The sequence below is a fragment of the Onychostruthus taczanowskii genome, unplaced genomic scaffold (assembly GCF_017590055.1).
Source record: "Onychostruthus taczanowskii isolate IOZ18803 unplaced genomic scaffold, ASM1759005v1 scaffold136, whole genome shotgun sequence".
Classification (NCBI taxonomy): Eukaryota; Metazoa; Chordata; class Aves; order Passeriformes; family Passeridae; genus Onychostruthus; species Onychostruthus taczanowskii.
In genome coordinates, this window is record NW_024498529.1 from 1,069,236 (window position 1) to 1,087,958 (window position 18,723).

Below are 18,723 nucleotides of genomic sequence, written 5' to 3' on the forward strand. Positions count from 1 at the left end.
AACAGAATCCTTCAATTTTTTTTGTGTGTGTGTGTTCTGTATTTTTTTGTTAATAAGGCATACAGAGATTTGGACATAATGACACTCATATTGTTTACTTCTAGTCAGTTTAATAAATGATGCCTAAATTGTTAGCAGTGACTTGACCTTATCCCCTCTTTTTTTGTGTGCGTCCTTTCCAAACACGATTAATAATTATTTTCTGTATGATTTAATTTCATTAAGAAAAGCCCCAAATGAGGCAGACAATACATACTTCATGAATTTTCCCATTAGAAGCCTATACATTTGTTTATGATTTCTTGCTTTAAATTGCACATTGAATTATGTCAGTCACTAAGTTGTTAAGCCGTTTGATAACTATCCTTCTGGGCTTACTTAATCAAAAATTTTGCCTTACAACTTTGTGTCACACTGCACAGTTTATCAGACTTTACCAGAATGATATTTTAATCTTAGCAAAAGCAGAATATAATCTTCAGAAGTGTCAGAAAGTCTGTTTTGTAAACCTGTATTGAGGCAATTATTACAATATGATGCCAATATTAAAACTGCCATCAGTATATAGTAACTTCATTTAATTTTGTGTTAATGGAATGCAAAATCAGCCATTCCTTTGCCTCTCCCAGAGCTGATATCAAACTCGTGGCAGGGGGCTGGATATCACTGAAAAGTGTAAGTACTCCCTGGTACTTTTGGAAAAGTATCATTGCATGTGAGATGTCTCAGAGTTCTCTGGGATTTTATGTCTCTTCCAAACTTTCTGAAAATCTGTTAGTAGACCAGAGATCCCCAACAGCTCCTCTTTTACACTTGGCTGCAAGTTACTAAAATACGAAGATTTAATAAGCCTAGTTTTCATACTTCTTCCTGGATTAATGCTGAAATATGCTCACAACATCATCCACTGTATCACTGGTTGTATGTAGCTGCCTTTTCTGTGTAATCACTGATAATCTGAGCATTTCCACTTCATTAATTTAATACAGATTAAGAACCAGAAGAGATCACCAGCCCCTCTAGTTCAGCCTCCAGAACATTATATGTATAATTCCAACTCTTAAAAAGTGTGCAGAGTTATATAAGGCAGGATAGAGAAGTTTTGGTGGTGTAATAGGGAGAGCTGGTGCTGGTGCAGGTATCCATGATAAGCCTTAGGTACCTCTCTCAGCCATTGCTTCCTGGCACATCCTCATGTGGAACGAGCCTTTTGCAGGCTCAGAGAGGGCAGGTGAATAAACCATTGTATTAAGGCATTTAAATCAAGTTTAAAGACCAACGAGTATAATGAAATATGGACTGAGAAAATGGAATTTGTTTGTGTCTACATGTTCCTACTAGAATGATTATTCCCCTATAGGAAACTTTTGCCTGTCAATCCCCAGCTATTTAAAACTCCAACAACAATATCCATTTGTTACTTTCTTGTGTCCTCAGTCTTTATCCTAGCTTTTGTTAGGGACAATGCAGTGGTATTCATCAGCAACAATAAGCCTGTTATGTTTCATTGTGTTTTTTCCAAAGCTATACAATGTTCTAGCCATTATGGAAGGGTTGCAGTCAGCTGAGTGATGTTTACATGTTACTTCCATACCTTAATAAGAGATATATTGTAGCCAGCAGGGGAGAGTTTCAGCTTGGAAGGCCAGGATTTCTGCCTCGTATAGAAATGTAATTGGGGAAGATAGCACTGCACTGCCTAGTGTGCTTTTATTTTTGACCTCTGCTTTAGTGCCACAAGTGTCAGTAGTAGCTGCAGCAAACTGCTTATTCATGCTGCTGCTGTGATCATTTGCTTTTGGGCAGTATTAATTTTGTGGCTGTGCTAAGTTAGGAATCCATTCCCAAGGACATCAGTGGCGTGGCTGTCTGGCTTGTCCTGACAGCAGCCGGTCTCATCCATGTGATGGGGCTGTTCTTGACTGTGTTTGCTGGCATTCCCATAAAAGCATTCCCACATACCTATGCCAGCAGGATCAGCACTTTTTCTGGAAGCAGGGTCTTTCCAGCTTTGTCTAGGATGGTGCCTCACAGTCACATGTTGGAGGTGATGGATGTTTCTGATACATTCCTTGGGCGTTTCTCTGTGCATTTCTCAGCCCCAGTTTGTGTGGCTGGGCTCTTCTGTTCTTTGTAGTGGCAGCTCATTTCGCAAGACTCATGGAAGTCATATGGCTGCCTGAGGTCATCACAGAGGAGATGAAGATCCCGAGTTTGCAAATATGTGGGTTGAGCCTGGGGGTGCTTTTCTGGCACAGCTGTCAGGCAAAGCAGAGGTTCCAACACTCTTCTGTTTTTCAAACACGTGTTTTTCAAGGCATCCTTGACTCTTGACACTTTGGCTTCTGGGAACTATAACTATTGTCTGGATTCATGGGAGGTTGAGAAAGAGCAGGAATCCTAATAATTAAGACTTCTTGGAAGAAGAAATTAAATCTGTTCCTTAGTTTGGATATGAGTGGAGCAGGATTCCCCTTTCTGTAGCCAGCTGGAGAAACATCTTCATATCCCCTGGTATCTTTGAAAGTAACAAGGCAGGAGGAAGATCTGAGATGTTCTGGTAGTTACTTGCTTTGGGATATTGAGAATCCAGTGCTAAATCACTCAGTTTATTATTCAACCATTCTTCATGATAAAAAAAAGCTGTTTTTGTTGAACAATAAAACTTGTGACCACAGGTAGTATTCTTAACTATATATATAGATGGCTTTTGGTGTTTCTTCCCATGACTGCTCTGTGACTGTTTATGTCATTTACCGTTAGTCATCAACAGACTGTAGAGGTTGCTGGTTGAGGAGGTTGACTCAAACTGAGTGGTTAGTCAAGTGCTATGGCAAATGCCAGCCTTTCTGTTGAAGGATCATGTCTCAAGACAGTGCCCATTCTGGATTGGGTCCTGATTGCGAGTTAGGAAGGGTTTCTGCTCTGTGATCCCATTTGTGTGACAGTTTTATGATTCTGTGATATATATGCCTGAGAAAGCTTGAAAAGGGGCTTTAGCCTTCTTCTCAGTCTGTATTTATCAGTTCTGGTGGGAACTCTTTTCCCATCACTAATATGTTTTTCTTCTTCAGGAGATGAGGAAAATGAGGTTCACTTTGCTGTGAGACACTGGATTTTGGTCCCAGCTAAAGACAGGATGTTGAGCAGGAGGCACTGGTTCTCTTAGCCATCTTAAAATTGCTTATGGGCTTGGTTACTGTACCTTGTCCATTACTGTATAACTCCAGGTTAAACCCCATCACAACCAGGCTGGGAAGGAATCTGTCTCTGTATGAGGTCCTCAGAGACTTCTGGTTCTTTGCCTTGCTCTGCAGTGCAGAGCACACAGGATTAATCTCACCTGGAAAATCCACCCAGTAAACTCCCTGTAAGTGATGCTTCTTATTTTTCTTGAAGCTATTGTATTTATAGCTTTTGATATTTTACTGTAGGCTTTGTACTCCTTGGCTGTATGATGGAATTCTGTACAGACTATTATCAAATGAAAACATCAAAATGGGAGAACTAGGAAAGAATGGCTGATTGGTATTCTCAGGCAGCACACAGAATCTTGTGTTTTGGCACTTTTTTTCAGGTGGACAAGGCCATTGTCTTCAAGGCCCATGAAGCAGTGAAGCCCCTCTGTGGTGTGTGGTTGCCACTGGAAATATTGCCAAGTTAACGGGGAAGTGGGAGTGTGAGAGTGTGTGGGACTTCCTTCCCCACTGCCTGCTGTCTGTGGCGGCCACAGAGATGTTTTGATTGAAAACTTGACTGCTGCACTAATGTGAAGGCATTGGCAGGCTGCTGAATGCTGAGAATGCTTCTAGTGCACACATTTTTCAGAATTGTTTTAATTAAAACCAGAAGTTTAGTAAAAGTAGGGAAGAAATATTCAATTTTAATGCTAAACACTTTAAGTGACCATTTTCCCCCTTCTGTGTTGAGCATTGGAGACCTTACTTATTCCTCTTTATGAAATCTGAGGTTACACATACGCCTACAGTTGTTGTGTCACCTTCTGCCTCTCTAAAGCTGAGTGTTGACTGCAGGTGTTCTGTGGAGACTGAAGCAAAATAAAAATGCCAAGTAATTGGTACCCCTGACTCTCAATCCAGTGTGTCTTGTGTTGCAGAACATAAGTAATATGAAAGGGAAGATCTTCAGAGAGCTGCATACAAATTTTGAATGGTTGTGGTTTTGGAAGTCAAGGAACAAGGCGATACAGAGACTGCTTTTTAAGCTGTTCTATCAAATGTCATCTCTGTTTTAATATTTTATGTGATGTGGCTTCTTTCAGATGATCAGCTGGATTATCTGAGATCAGAGAAAAGGGAGTGGTACTACTCAGCTGCAGAAAATAGGAAGAAAGTGCTGCCATGGCAGGGTAGGGCATAGACACACTGATTGCAGAGCACTGACCTTGTTTGTGGACCTTGTTTCAATGTACACATCTCACAGATAGCCAGTCAGAATTACTGGAGGTGTTTTATTTATAATCAATGAGTTTAAAACAAACTTCAAAAAACTTTGTACAACACTCTTTTAGAATTTTCCCCCTGGAATTTGTTAGATGAGACCGTTAGATATTTGTTTTCTGGACAATTTTCCTGTTTGTGTGCTTACTAATTATAATGGAAAGACCTACTAAATTATGTATCTGTGTTAAACAGCTTGTTTTTCAAACAAAGGAAATTGGCCACAACTCTAATTTCTTTTATTTTTATCTTTCTCTTAAAGGGCAACACTTTAAGGAAAATCCTCCTGTATCGATACTTTAAAGGGGAATATGGAAGTGGTGTGAATGGGCCCCTATCTGCCAGCTACAACAAAACTGCACAAGTTGGAGGTAAATCAACACACATAATTTCAAGAGAGAAAAATTAGCAGCACCATTTTTTCTAATAGGCACATTGGACATGATCCAGGCATTCAGTTGGTAAATAAATCAAACATGTTCTGTAACCACTTAGAAGAGAGGTAGTATCAGACTCTTCTATTTTTAAGTTGCACACATTTGTCTCAGATGGTGCATTTGGAGGTACCAAAGCAGGTACCAGTAAATTCCCATCCAGAAATTCAGCAAAGCAGGAAACTTTTGAAGAGAGATGGTGTTGTTTCTGGAAATTAAAGAACTTTTGATGTTCCAGATCCTTTATTGATATGTGAAAAAGATCTAAGGAAAAGCTTTTCACAAAGATACTGGTTAGACAACAGAACAGATTTTCCTGAGAGGTTGTAAAAGGTGTCAGTTCTTTTTACAACTTTACTGGACAAGACTCTGACGATCCTGTTCTATTTTCCTGTGGGCAAGAAGTTTCAGTAGATGACCTCTGTAGGTCCATTATAAGCTAATTTTTTGTATCATTCTGCTGTAGAAGCCACAGGAAGTTACTGCAGGGTGGTTTCTAAGATAACCCATAAAAATGGATGTCATAGGAAATGAGGCTGGAGCTAGGTATAGAGCCAGGTCAGAACTGTATTTTGCATTTTCAGTGTACACTGAAGGCATGCCAAGATCTGTCAACTTCTGCAGATGTTACCCAGCTGTTCCTCCTTTACTATTTCAGTATAGACTCTGAAAATCTTTGCAGTCTTAATATTCTATACGCCAAATTTTGCTCTCTAACAAATAAGAGACTGAAGTTTTACTATCTTTTTAGTTCTCTCTAAGAAGTGTGTGTGTGTATGGTTTCATCACAAAGTCTGAAGCATTTTAATCAGTTTAATCAAAGTGGTGCTGGCTGATTAAAGCAGTACTGTATTTTTACTAATGAAGTAGGTGCAGTTACATCTTTAGAGAAGTAAGTGTAGCAGGAAAGATGATAATCTGTGATAATAAAAGGTGGTTGATTTAATGAGCTAATACAATTTAGCAAAATTTCTTCAACCTACACCTTTAATTTGGATTAACTCAAGTCTGTGTTCTTAAAAAAAGCGTCATGATGATAATGGTGATGATGATGATCTAGGAGTTGGCAAAAGCATTTGACTGGAAGGTCAGACCCATAACCAGGGTGAATTTACCAGGACACAATTTTAGTGTAGATTAGGCCTGAGATTGAAGAGCAGATTTAAAAAGGGTCTCAGGGCACTGACCCTAATCACAGTTTAGTGTATCAGCAGTGGAATTAAAAATGGTTCAGTGAACAAATCAGTGTCCTTTCCATCTTATTTGTTGTCTGAATATTCTGACAGAACAATGGTGTGGGGATTTGTTTTATTTCTTATTCTTACAGCCCAATACTGCAGTTTCATACAAAAATCTTGTTTTTATCAAAGAGAATTTTGCCTGACAGAATTTCAAAATTAAGTGTATTACATTGCTGTTGTGTGCTTTATCACTACTAATAGGTTCATTTTCATATATGTGTGTGAAGCAAACACGAATGGCATTTGTGTATTTGTTTAATTTGCAGGTGGATTTTCGGGACAAGATGCAGATAAGTCTGGGGTGACCATGTTTGATATCCAGTGCCTCCTGGACAAAGAAGGTGCCTCAGAACTGGTCATAGATGTGATAGTGAACACCAGAAATGACAGGATTTTCTCCGAGGGCATTCTGCTCGGTATTGCACTGCTTGAAGGTGGAAATACGCAAACACAGGTACTTGTTTAATCTGCTTATTCATATATTGATTCTCAGATGCATGTGGTCTGGAGACAAATAAAGAGAACCTTTTTGCTGTGAGTTCTCTGAGAAGTTTGTCACTAGAATATGTACCACTGTAATACAAACATAAATATGCCCTATTACTATGCAGTAGCTCTTCAGGAGAAGAAAATGTTTTTCAGCTCTCCCTCTCTGTGTAGCACTGTGCTGCTTTTAATCTGGTCATTGCCATGTGAGCATTATTCCCAGTTATTTTATGTCAGTCTTTGTAAAATTAAAAATTATAATACTTCTAAGTTTATAAAAGCACATTATTTTCTGTAAACCTTCAGAGACATTTATCAAAATCTCCAAACAGAAAAAAATCTGGTCATTTGAGAAGACCAGTATCCCAGTTGATAGAAAATATTTGGTTTAAACTATGGTTTCTAGGTGTTTTTCTATATATTTGCTTTAAACTATGGTTTCTAGGTGTTATCACGCAGATTTAGCCAAATCAAATGATTGAGGGAAGAGAGAGAATTGATATGATGAGGGAAGGCTGGGAGAGTTGGGATTGCTTGCAAACTGTTGCAAATGGTTCTCAGCCCACTTGGCAGTTATACTAAGGGACTGGAATTAATAACCTAAAATAATATTTAATAATAAATTCTGTCCATGGCACAAAAAATTAATATAATCCGAGCTATAATATTACATATTTGATGTTCCATGCTTTCTCTTGTTGTTACATAATAAGTTACTTTTCACTGTTATTTGTAGATGGAATATAATGACTAGTAAGCCGGGAGAAATGGAGAGTGTCACAAAGTAATTTAACTTCAAGTACAATATTGTGACATTTAAAAGACTGCTAATAGCACAGTTCACCATTTTACCCAAATTTTAAAATATTATCATCCACCTTTGTTACCAGCCTTGTATATCACTTTGTGAAATAACTGGTCGGGCAGTGGCCGACATTTGTTCTGTGTTAAGTGAAATAATTATTCGTCATTTGTTTCACAAAATAATTAGTGTGTTTTTGTATTTCTTCTTCCTTAGAAGATTGATATTTAAAGAATTATATTTTTATTGCAGTATTCGACTTACCAGCAACTAAAGGAGCAGAAAAAGTCAGAAAGGTTCTTTAAAGTGCTGTATGATCGCATGAAAGCTGCTCAGCAGGAGATCCGATCCACAGTGGCAGTGAACACTATTGATTTGGGGAGCAAAAAGAAGGAGGATGACAGCGACCTCACCATATCTGTTCCCAAAAAGAGAGGTAAGGAGGCACCCCCTGGGAAAGAGGGGAGAAGGGTTTTATATTGACACTGCATGTGCTGCACCACTGATGCTCTGCTGAGTTGATCAATAAGCTTTAATATTAATCGTTGTCAATTTGCATATTTTGCCTGTTATTCTCTGAATTACAGTCCATCTCAGGTTGGCCACAAGGAATTAGCTTTAATGAAATCAGTGAAGCTCTGCCAGTTTGCATCAATAAAAGATATTGAGCCATATTTTTAGAGGAGCAGAAGCAGAAGCTGCTGGTATTGGAGATATTTCACAAGAGCAGGCGCAGGAACTGATTTCCCACCCTGTGGTCTTCCCATTGTTCTCATCATTTATTATATATGAGAGAGAAATAGTAGGGCTTTTTTTGTTAATGTTCTGTTTCACTCTGGTTTGTGGTTTATTTGGAATGTGCTATCCCTGCATGAATGTTGCTTTGATATTCTTTGTGAGTTGCCTAGATGTCTTTGAAGAGTTAGCACCAACAAAGAAAAAGTTGCATTCATTATTATTGTTTTCTTATTGTTTAATCAAATGGGGAGAAAAACTTTCAAAAATGAAGGAAAATTATCTTCTTTTCAGTTAAGGATTCAACTCTGCATCTGAAAGAGGGAATGAAAGGACAGTTAACAGAGGCATCTTCTGCAACCTCCAAGGCTTACTCTGTGTACAGAAGAGAAATGGACCCAGAAATAGATCTGATGGGCTCAGGAGCAGATGCTGCAAATGCAGAAGAGAAGTCTGCAGAAGAAGCCATCATGAGCCCTGCCATTGCAATCATGCAGCCAATACTAAGATTTCTTCAGCTGCTGTGTGAGAACCACAACCGAGAGCTCCAGGTAAAGTGTTTTGAGCTGAGCTTTTATAGGGGTGTTATTAGAGGGGCTGCACCTTCATAAAGGGAGAAAATCACACCTGTGCCTGGCCCCTGTTAGAGAATAGGGCTGTTTGAAATGTTGGGGTTTTTTGGTCCAAGGGATAAAAGCACCCTTTTCAAGAACCATTTGGGTTCTGTATTGGAGGAGTGCATGTTTATATCCTCAGAATTGCTTGGGGATCTCAGCACAGTCACATGGAACTGAGCAGGATCTAAATGTCCTGTTAGTAAGGTTCCTTTGCACAATTGGTAGATCACTTACCATGGACTTGAAGAGCACAGGAAGTTTCTGGGTACTGCCCTTTTCCCAAAGTATCACAACTGAAGTCTTTAAGATGCTCTGTGTGTCCTTACTAACAATTCTTTTTAGATTAGAAAGAAAATTCTTTTTAGAATTCTTTTTAGAATAGAAATTTTTAGGTAGAAATTACTGTCCCCATAGCAAAATTTTCTGCAAATATAAATCAGTGCCATGGCCAGGAGTAGTTTCTTCCCTTCCAGCTGTGGTTGGGATGGTTTGAGCTGAGCTCCATAATGTGCCACCTGACCTGCTTAGCTGTGGGGCAACAGTTTCAACAGTTTCCAAGAGAAGGGCTGTAATGGGTACCTGGGAGCAGGTCTGCAGGACATATAAAAGACATTTAAGGCCAGTGCAATGTTTGCCAAGTTCACTTTCCTAAGCCTTCCCTGCTCTATGATTTAATCAGATAATAGTTCTCAATTGCTGCATTAAGGCCTAATATATTTTCTATAGTAGTGCAGTGTACTTCAATACCTGAGACACAGTGGTCATATGTTTACAAATTGTATCTTTCAATCTTTTCATGAAAAAAAGACTAAAAGACTTTGTTTGCCTTGACTCTTTTCCTTTTTTTGGTTTTGTTTTGTTTTGTGTTCCTTTCCTCCACCCACCAGAACTTCTTAAGACATCAAAACAATAAAACAAATTACAACCTTGTTTGTGAGACCCTTCAGTTTTTGGACTGCATCTGTGGAAGCACCACAGGTGGGCTGGGCTTACTGGGGCTTTACATCAATGAGAGGAATGTGGCTCTTGTCAACCAGACGCTGGAAAGCTTGACAGAATATTGCCAGGGCCCGTGCCATGAAAACCAGGTAGGCTCAAGAACTTCTGGATGCAGAAGGCTGTACCTAAATGTTGCTGTCTGGGTGCTTATCACAAACCTTTGAGTATTCCTGATAACATAAATTCACTTGGGGCTGCTATGACTAGACTTAACACACTTATAGCTTTCATGAAGCCTGAGTGACCCTTTTAAGTCAGAGCTGAAAGCAGACTCTTCCTGTAGTACCTCTTCTTCATCTGAGGGTTTGCAGACCTTTTGGAGAGAGTTTCATGTTTTATGTTGCTGTGTCTGTGGCTTAAACCTCACTTTGTGAGACTGGATTTGGAGTCATAGTTTTGGCAGTGCATTGCAAACACAGACTTGTTTGTGTTTCAATGTGCTTCATTTTCACACATTTGCCCTTGCTGGTGTTTATACATCTTGCTAACACTTACTTTCCTTATTTCACATAACTGCCACAAAGTTTAACTTACCCTCCTGTCATACCAATTAGCAGCATCTTTAATTATGGTATCAGCAGTGAAATGGATGACACTAAAGACCATGCTTCTGATCTTCTGTGCAGCCTTTGGAAGTCACACAGCTGTGACTTTTGGTAAAAGTCTCCTTAGTGTGGTGCTGAAGAAGTGTAGAAAGGTAAAGGATGTAGTTACATGCTGTCATATTTGATCTGAAGAGAACTGCAGTAAAGTTGTCATAGTGGATGAAACTGCAGAATTTTTGGTATGGATTAGCAGTGGAAAAATTGTGGTGAGCAAATTACAGAAGCAATCTGTTCTCTATGCTAGAAATAGCTGAAGAAATACATGCAATTACTGCTTCTTCATTAATGTGCACCAATGAAATGTAAAGTGCTATTACTGCTATTGCTGGTAATCAGCTGCCTTTACTTAATATTTTAAAAACAAACAGAAATCCTTTAGTGGACTAAATTTTGAACAGTAATATTTAAACCACTTTTGGATGGGAGAAGCAACAGTAAAAAAGTATAGCTACAGGACTGGAGATAAAAAAATGTTACAAGTTAACATGTTCTCCAACAAAGTTATGTGAGAAGCACTTGAGGAACACTGATATGGAAGGGATTGATGATTACACTTAGATTACTTAGACCTATCTGCTGAGAGGTCACTCAGGATTTGAGTTACACTTGTTTATACCAACTGCAAGTCTAATTCAATATATTTCAGGGGTAAGTGCTCCACACTCTCATTTTCATTTTTCCCCCTCTCTCTGTCTTCCTGGAAGACTTTTTCTTTCTTATTGTCCCATAAACCTGCCAGAGCAAAAAGTGCTATAGGCTCTTGTATAACTGACTGTTATGCACAAAGCCTGGAAGGTCCAGAAGTCCAGCTGTAAAGGCATTTGGGAAGTACCGCTGGTCACAAATACAGTTATGAATTCCATATCCAGAAATACCCTTCTTTGCAGGACATGTCCAGATGCATGGAAAAACTTTGATTCTCATGACATTTTGTGCTGTAGCAGCAATATTAATGCTGGATGCTGAGGGCAAATGAAGAATCTGAGCGTGCAAATTTCATTGTGCTTGCAGTCAAGCTTCTCTTTTATGTCTGAGGCTGGCATGTGCTCAGCTGAATCTGGCAATGTTCCTGAGGGCAGCTGTCTGCAAGTTGTACCGCTTGGTGCCAAGCCCTGTGGGATTCTCTGGGACCAGATTTTAGCTTGCACCACCTTTTTTCCAGTTGGGTATTTCACTACTGGCGGTGTTTGGGTTAGTTCTTGTGTGTTAGTACACAAAAGTCTCCCCCAGCACTTCTTGTGGTGTGTTTTCAGGCTGTTTTGCTGTGACTGGAGGTTTCATTGCTCTTGCAAGGTGTTTTAAGTTCTGGGTCCTTCTTTTACAAATTTGCTGATGAGCGTATTCTCTTCCTCCCTCTTTTTCCCACTCCTCCTCTCCCTTCTGCCCCTGCCCCATTCCTTTCTCTTCTCTTGTTTTGCAGACATGCATAGCCACCCATGAGTCTAATGGGATTGATATTATAATTGCTCTCATCTTGAACGACATAAACCCTCTTGGCAAATACTGCATGGACTTGGTGCTTCAGCTCAAGGTACGGTATATGAAAATTTATTTATTTGAATTTGGGCAGCAACAGAAGACATACCTATGGGAGAGCTCTAGGCAGCCTGACATTTATTAATCTTACCATAGCACAATATACTCAGAAGCCTTTGAAAAAAAAGTCTTGCAAGTGAGTTCATCTCAGCTTCTGAATCCTTATCAGGCCCTCTGCCACACTTTTGACCCACTGCTGTGTTTGGGACTATGTCTCAGCTTTTTTTAAAAAAAAATCCTATCAGTCAGGCATGACACAGCTAGCATGAAAAGTCTGTATTGTGAATGTAAAATCTCTCAAGATTGATAAACAGCCACACTGTACAGGCATGCAACAAGTCAGGCATGTTCACTAAATACCGAACTCTTAAAAATTATGTGAGAAGGAAATGCTGTGAAAAAGAACAATACATCATATGACCTGCAATGTCAAGTAAATTCTTGAACCTTGTTCTCAGTGTCCTTTGAGGGGAAACACAAAGTGTGGAGTGTGAGGGCAAAGCCTAGAGTGGGAGGGCTTGTAATGTAATTTTGTTCTGTATTCTGGGGAGAGTTGGACAGGCTCATAGTAAGTTTCTCCTGTCTGTGTGCCAGTGCATGCAGAGGGGAACTCTGCAGCTGCACTGTCTGCCAAGCAGGGTAGAATCTGTCCAGAAGGAGCCCTGGGTTATTGCCTTTTCTTGCCTCCCAAATTAAGTATTTCCATTGCAGATGGTCTGTTTCCTCCCCAAACCAGCAAATACTTTGTGGTAGCTGCATTGCATCATATTGGCAATGTTATACATGTCTAATAAAATAATTAATATAGCTATATGTCATGTACAATGAAACATTGAATCAACAGTGCCTTACATATGATTTTAATAAATGTAATTACTTTTTTGAATGGCAATGTAATTCAGGCCCCCCTCTAGCAAAACACTTAGGCAGACATTTAACTTTGAACATGCAGACAGTTCTTTTGATGTCCAAATTTCAGTCTCTGTGAAGATGTATCTGCATTCACTCCAGTGCCATTTTGATTTGCCATTGTCATGAGCTAGCAAATGATTGCAGGACAGCTTTTCTGTGTAGTGACCAAACACGGAGCTTAGACACACCTCTGCAAGGACCAGTGTGAACCTGTTCACAGGAGGCTGGCTGTGCTCAGACTCACTCAATTAGCAAAAATTGTGATGAATGATAGCAGAGGTTCAGACTGTGGAAATTATTCAGATTTTGCAGAGTCATAGAGTCATTTGCTTTGGTAGGGATGTCTTTAGGTCATCTTGTCCAAACCCTCTGCTCAAGCAGGATCAGCTAGAGGTTTCTCAGGATCATGTGCAGCTGAATATCTCCACAGCTGGAGACTCTACAACCATTTTGGGCAGTCTATCCCACTGTCTGATCCCTCTCACAGTATGAAAGTGTTTTCTGGTGTTTAGATAGAATTTCATGGGTGTTTTATTTTGTCTCTTGCTCTTTCACTGGACACTGCTGAGAGGGGTCTGGCACCCTCTTCTGCATTTTTTCCCACTAGGTATTTATACACATTGTTAAGATCCATCTAAGCCATCTGTACTCCAGACTGAGCAGTCACAATTTTCAGTGGCTTTTTATATGAAAAATGCTCCATTCCCTTCATGGTTTTTATGGCTTTTTGCTAGACCCATTCCATTATGTCCATATCACTCTTGTGCTGGATCTGGACACATTGCAAAATGTGATTTCAAGAATTGGATCCAAATTAAGAAGCTGCTGTTTTTTGATTTTGAGTGGCAAAACATTGAAGTAATAAAGCAATGACTTTACCAAGTAATGTTTAACTGTCAGTGTTCACAGGCAACTTTGAAGTTGCAAATACATAAATTTTGCACTGAAAACACAGAATTCAAAGTACGCAGACCTATATGTTTACACTCACAAACAAGCTCAGACACTGTTTTCAGGGAACATTATATGTTGAACTTACACCCTCCAACCAAAGGAAAGGCAATGCAGAGTTATATTTTCCCATGCCATCTTAGTTTAGCTTGTTTTGCACTTAGTTTTTGATGTGGCATTTAATTACATCTTCATGGATTGTATTTTCCAGTGGACTCCCAAATCATTTAGTGAGCAGAGCAGACAGTGTTCACTGAGTGCATAGATGGCTAGTGTTCTATTCTGCTTCTTTTTATTTCGAGTGTGACCCCCTGGCCGTCCTTACTGACCAGTGTGTAAACCCTGGCACACACTAAGAGTTCAATATCTGCCACATCTGGGACAGGATGAAGAGACATTGTTAGTCTAAGAGTACAGAGAGTCTAAGAAAAATGTCTTCTTTTTTTCCCCTCATAGCTGTATCTAGTTGCTTCACTCATTAATTTGTTTTTCCAAAATTTTTATCAGGAGATGAGATGGGATCCCAGGTAAAGGTGAGTGAAGAGTAGAAGAACTTTGGGCTGTGCTCGTTCTTAGTACCTGGAAACTGATTTTTCACTGTACTAATGTGTTATGAACTTTGTGCAGTGTTTTCCAAATTATGGATGTCTTTTCCTCATTGGTATTTGGGATTAGATCCTAGGCTCTTCATATATGCAGAAAGTGAGGAATAAGTAGCCAAATAACCATCACAAATGCCTGCTGTAATTCTATGCCATGGCAAGGCACTTCTGTTGAGTCAGTAACAAGAAGCTGGCTGTTGATGACACAAAATCCTCTACCTTTCCCAGCTTCCTGGAAGCTGCAGCAGGCTTCTGTCCATCCCCAGGGTTGTCTGCACTGGCAAAGAGTTTCAAAGTCCTCCTCAGCCATGAGTGAGGGGACTTATGCCTTCCTCCTGTTTCCTCCCTTTCCTTACCAAGCTACCTGGGAGCCTGTCATGGCCCCTTCCCTCCTCCTCAGTTTGAGATCCTACCAATGCTACCACTTGGCCACAACTGTAAGGGAAATCTGCAGCAGAAAAGGAAGCATCCTGCTTTTCAGAGCAGCATCCTGTCAGGAATCCTATTCAAAGTGCTGTTCTCTCCCTCCCCCTGTTCTTGTTCACTGTGCACATTCAGCTTCTGCAGTGTTTGTTTCAAGGTAAAGGGTCTGATTAGACCTTTCCCATGGATGGTCCTCATTTGATTTAGAAGCAAAAGGAAAGGGATGTGGCAAAACTCGTATGGAGTGCTGTTCTCCTTGAGCCAGTCCCAGTTAGGTCTTTTCTTCTCATATATTTTTCTTTGTCCTTATCTCATTCCTGTGTTGGCAAGCCCAGGCTCCTCTGTCCTGGCTTCTGTCTCAGCTCCCAGTCTCTTCTCCCAGAAGTTTCTAATTCCCTTGTTACATACAACTCTTCTAATCTACTCTCCTTCCATTTACCTTCAGTCCTCCAGTCAGAGGTGTTTAATCCTCAGCCTAACACAGCCCTGAGGAAGCTGCTTTGAGCAGGGATTGGACTATTGGAATCTTAGTCCAGAGGACAGCCTTTACTGTGTGGTTTTATGATCCAGCCTGCATAGTTTTTTGATTCTGTGCTCACCAAGAATAACCCCTGTGGGCTTTTAGCTGTGAAATTAGTGTGTTTCTGCTTTATAGTACTCAAATTGTAATTTACAAAATGCTTCCAAGTTGGACAAGTTTGACTGGGAGACTAAAATGCATGTGATTGTTCTATTGGCCTCTAGTGCTCCACAGTTTTAGGTCTATTGTCAAAACTTGGGGATACAAAGGCTGCTTAAAACACAAGTTGCTTGAACACATAGGGAATAACATCTTTCTTTTTGCCCCTGTACCAAAAGCAGCTGAACCCTTTTCATCTGAAACTGACCATGCCAGTTGTCTGAGTCACACCCTCACTGGAGAAATTTCAGCTGGAATTGTTGATAATGGCAATAAGCAACTGAGAATGAGGTTGTAGGGTGGGTTGGCAATTTTCCTGGCCCCTACCTCTTCCCTGGGGACTGTCTCCTGCTTCCAAGTGTTCCAACAGCTCAATCTGTAACAGGGAATGATGGGGATGCTGTGACAGGTCAGCCAAGGCAACCCTGCTCTGCCAGAAAGCAGCCAAACCTTCAGAACCTTTCTTCCTCTTCACCACAGCTGATTTAACTGGGAGACAGGCAGGTCTCTGAGGCACCACTGGGCTACTGCAGCTAAAGCTCATGCTATGTAATCCTGAGGAGCAGTTTTGGGGAAAAGCAGCCAGTTGACAAAGCAAAGGTTGTCTTTATATATTCCCCCAGGAATATTTAGTAGTGAAACAAAATCTGAGGAGTGCATGAAAACAGTTTATTTTGCAACCTTTCAAAAAATAAGCAGTTGGACTTCATAAAACCAAAGGGGAAGGAAACCTGCCTGAACGATAAAACCTTCTGTGTAATATGTTTTGCAATTGCCTCTGTTGAGTCTTGTTTTAACAGAAGGCCAAAGCAAAAACTGTGAGCTGGGAAATAAGGAAAGGAAATGGAATTTAATTTCTTATGCACAGTCTGCAGCAACACTCTGTATTTAAGTAAAATATTTTTCGGTGTTTAAAATTTTCCTTCCAATATAGCATGCACAGTTAGTGTTACGGTATGCTGACATTAAAAAAACCCTATTAAATATGTCAGTAAAATAAAAGATGCAAGTGGTTGAAAATCTTATACATTAAAAAGGTGGTCCTCATAATCTCAATTAAAACAAATTCAAGGGTCATTAATCCATGAAAGGGATTTAAAATTTGCATTAATTTGGTTTTGTATCTCTAGAACAATGCCTCCAAGCTTTTGCTGGCTATTATGGAAAGCAGACAAGACAGTGAGAATGCGGAAAGAATCCTTTTCAACATGAGACCAAGAGAACTGGTGAGAAAGCTTGTGAATATTCATAAATCTTTTGGCTGAAAAAAAATCTGTCATTAAAACATTTTTAAAATGATCTGTATCTAAACTGAGAAGTGCTGGCAGCGTATGATGGCACAATGTATAAGGATAGTACTAATTCACAAAAAGTACTTTAAAAGGATCAAGCATGCATGATTTCAGTCTTTACGACTTCATTATTTTTATCCGTTCCAAGCACTTTTCTTTAATTGTTTCCTAACTAAATTATCATATTCTGGTAGACTGTCTTCAAGTGCAGTTTGTCAGAGGCTGGCAAATTAAGCTCATACAGTTTGTGAAGCAGTGCTAACAGAAATGTGTGTGTAGACATATAATATATTTAATATACATGTATTTTACTTATTTATGTCTCATGAACAAAGAGAGTTCCAAGCAGTTGTTGCTGTGTTTTGGAGAAACACTGATGTTTATGGAGGTCTCCAGGAACTTTAAAGGGGTTGGAAATCTGGGGGGAGTAATTTCCAATACCACTTGACTGCGTAACAACAGAGACTGAGAGATCTGGGGATTCTTGAAGGATTCTGGGGAAGAATCTGGGGACATTGTCCCTGCCCTTAGGCAGAGCCCAGTGCCTGCTGGTTTCAGGGAATCACCACTAAGGTGGCATCTCAGCAGGATGAGGCCATCCCTAGGGTAAAACTGCAGGATCAGGCCTTGTTTGGGGAACCCTATGGTAGTCCTTTTGAATATTTGGAATTTCCCCAGCACCCTGCCCAAATCTTCCTTTCCTTTTAGTTTAGGTGTGGTTTTTCCTGTGAAATTGTGTTGCTGCCTGCTCTAAACAGAAGATCATAGCTGCACTCTTAAGTGCTGCACAACAATCCCTTGCCATATCTAGACCAGTCTTTAGAAGCATTTGTGAAAATACCTGCTCACAAAGGCTTATCATTCCTGTTCCTTTCTCATGGTTGCTGATGAAAAATGTAGTGGTTTGGAGCTTCATAAATCCTTCAAGCTTGTCTTTATTCAGAAAGTGTTTCCCAGGCTGCTTGCTCTTCTTGCAGAACTGCAGGGCACCTATGCAGGCTGGATGTGAGCAAAGTGTCTGTGTTCAAACTGTGGTTTTTTTCCCAAGAACCACATTTATTTCATCTCTCCCTGGCTGGATTTGTGTTGCAGGTGGATGTAATGAAGAATGCCTACAACCAAGGTCTGGATTGTGACCACGAGGAAGAGAATGGAGATGATAGCATCTCCCCAAAAGATGTTGGCCATAATATCTATATTTTGGCACATCAGGTATGTCTTACTGGTTTTGTGACGGCTTCCAGAAAAGCATTACATGGTCAAACTCCATATTGTCACAGGTGGAGTCATGTACTTCAGGGATAAGAGAGAAGTAACAATGTGTTTATTGATAAAAACCAAAGTTTGGTAGCAGATGTGGCAGTGGGTTAACGAGGTTCAATGGCAAGGCACACTTGATTACTGCATATAGGACAGGCTCAGTCCATACTGTCAGGGAGACCCTCCTGTTGAGTCATGATGTTAAGGAAGGATCCTCTTGCATTCTAAACTCCTTCTCAGATGGGAGTTTAGGTGCAGCTGGATCCAGACTCAGTCCCAGCTTTTCCCAACAGTTTGTCTAAAGGTTTATCTGCGCATGATCAATCCATTATATCATTTAGCCATCAAGAATTCAGAGTTTAGCATGCTCTTAACCACTTACCAAAAGTCTCTTGTGATAAGGAATCCCTCAGTCTTGAGAAGCAACCTTGAGAGCCATTCCCTGACCAGGGGGAGATCCTGAGTATATTGGTCCTCTCATTGAGGAGAAATTTCACACAAATTGTTATAATGTAGAGCAAAACAGTGACTGTCTGCTTAGCTTTGTCTTCTTTTAACATTAACTGATAATTTCTATCAATCAAATCATAAACTGTGTTAGCATTACTGGTGTATTTTAAATAGTGCCTTCAGTTGTGATACCAACTGAACTTGATTTCAGAAGATTCCTATTATTTTAGATATACTAC

General features: G+C 40.0%; 1 protein-coding gene across 1 annotated transcript in view; it reads left to right on the forward strand.

Annotated features, from left to right (window-relative positions):
• The window catches only part of ITPR2 (inositol 1,4,5-trisphosphate receptor type 2), a 244,644-nt gene that overhangs the window by 161,615 nt on the left and 64,306 nt on the right, over positions 1 to 18,723 (forward strand). The window contains exons 38-45 of the mRNA XM_041397170.1: positions 4,723 to 4,831; positions 6,402 to 6,589; positions 7,676 to 7,859; positions 8,453 to 8,709; positions 9,663 to 9,863; positions 11,800 to 11,910; positions 16,613 to 16,708; positions 17,867 to 17,986. Of these exons, the coding sequence (XP_041253104.1) occupies positions 4,723 to 4,831; positions 6,402 to 6,589; positions 7,676 to 7,859; positions 8,453 to 8,709; positions 9,663 to 9,863; positions 11,800 to 11,910; positions 16,613 to 16,708; positions 17,867 to 17,986 (1,266 nt within the window). The remainder of the gene's footprint in view (positions 1 to 4,722; positions 4,832 to 6,401; positions 6,590 to 7,675; positions 7,860 to 8,452; positions 8,710 to 9,662; positions 9,864 to 11,799; positions 11,911 to 16,612; positions 16,709 to 17,866; positions 17,987 to 18,723) is intronic.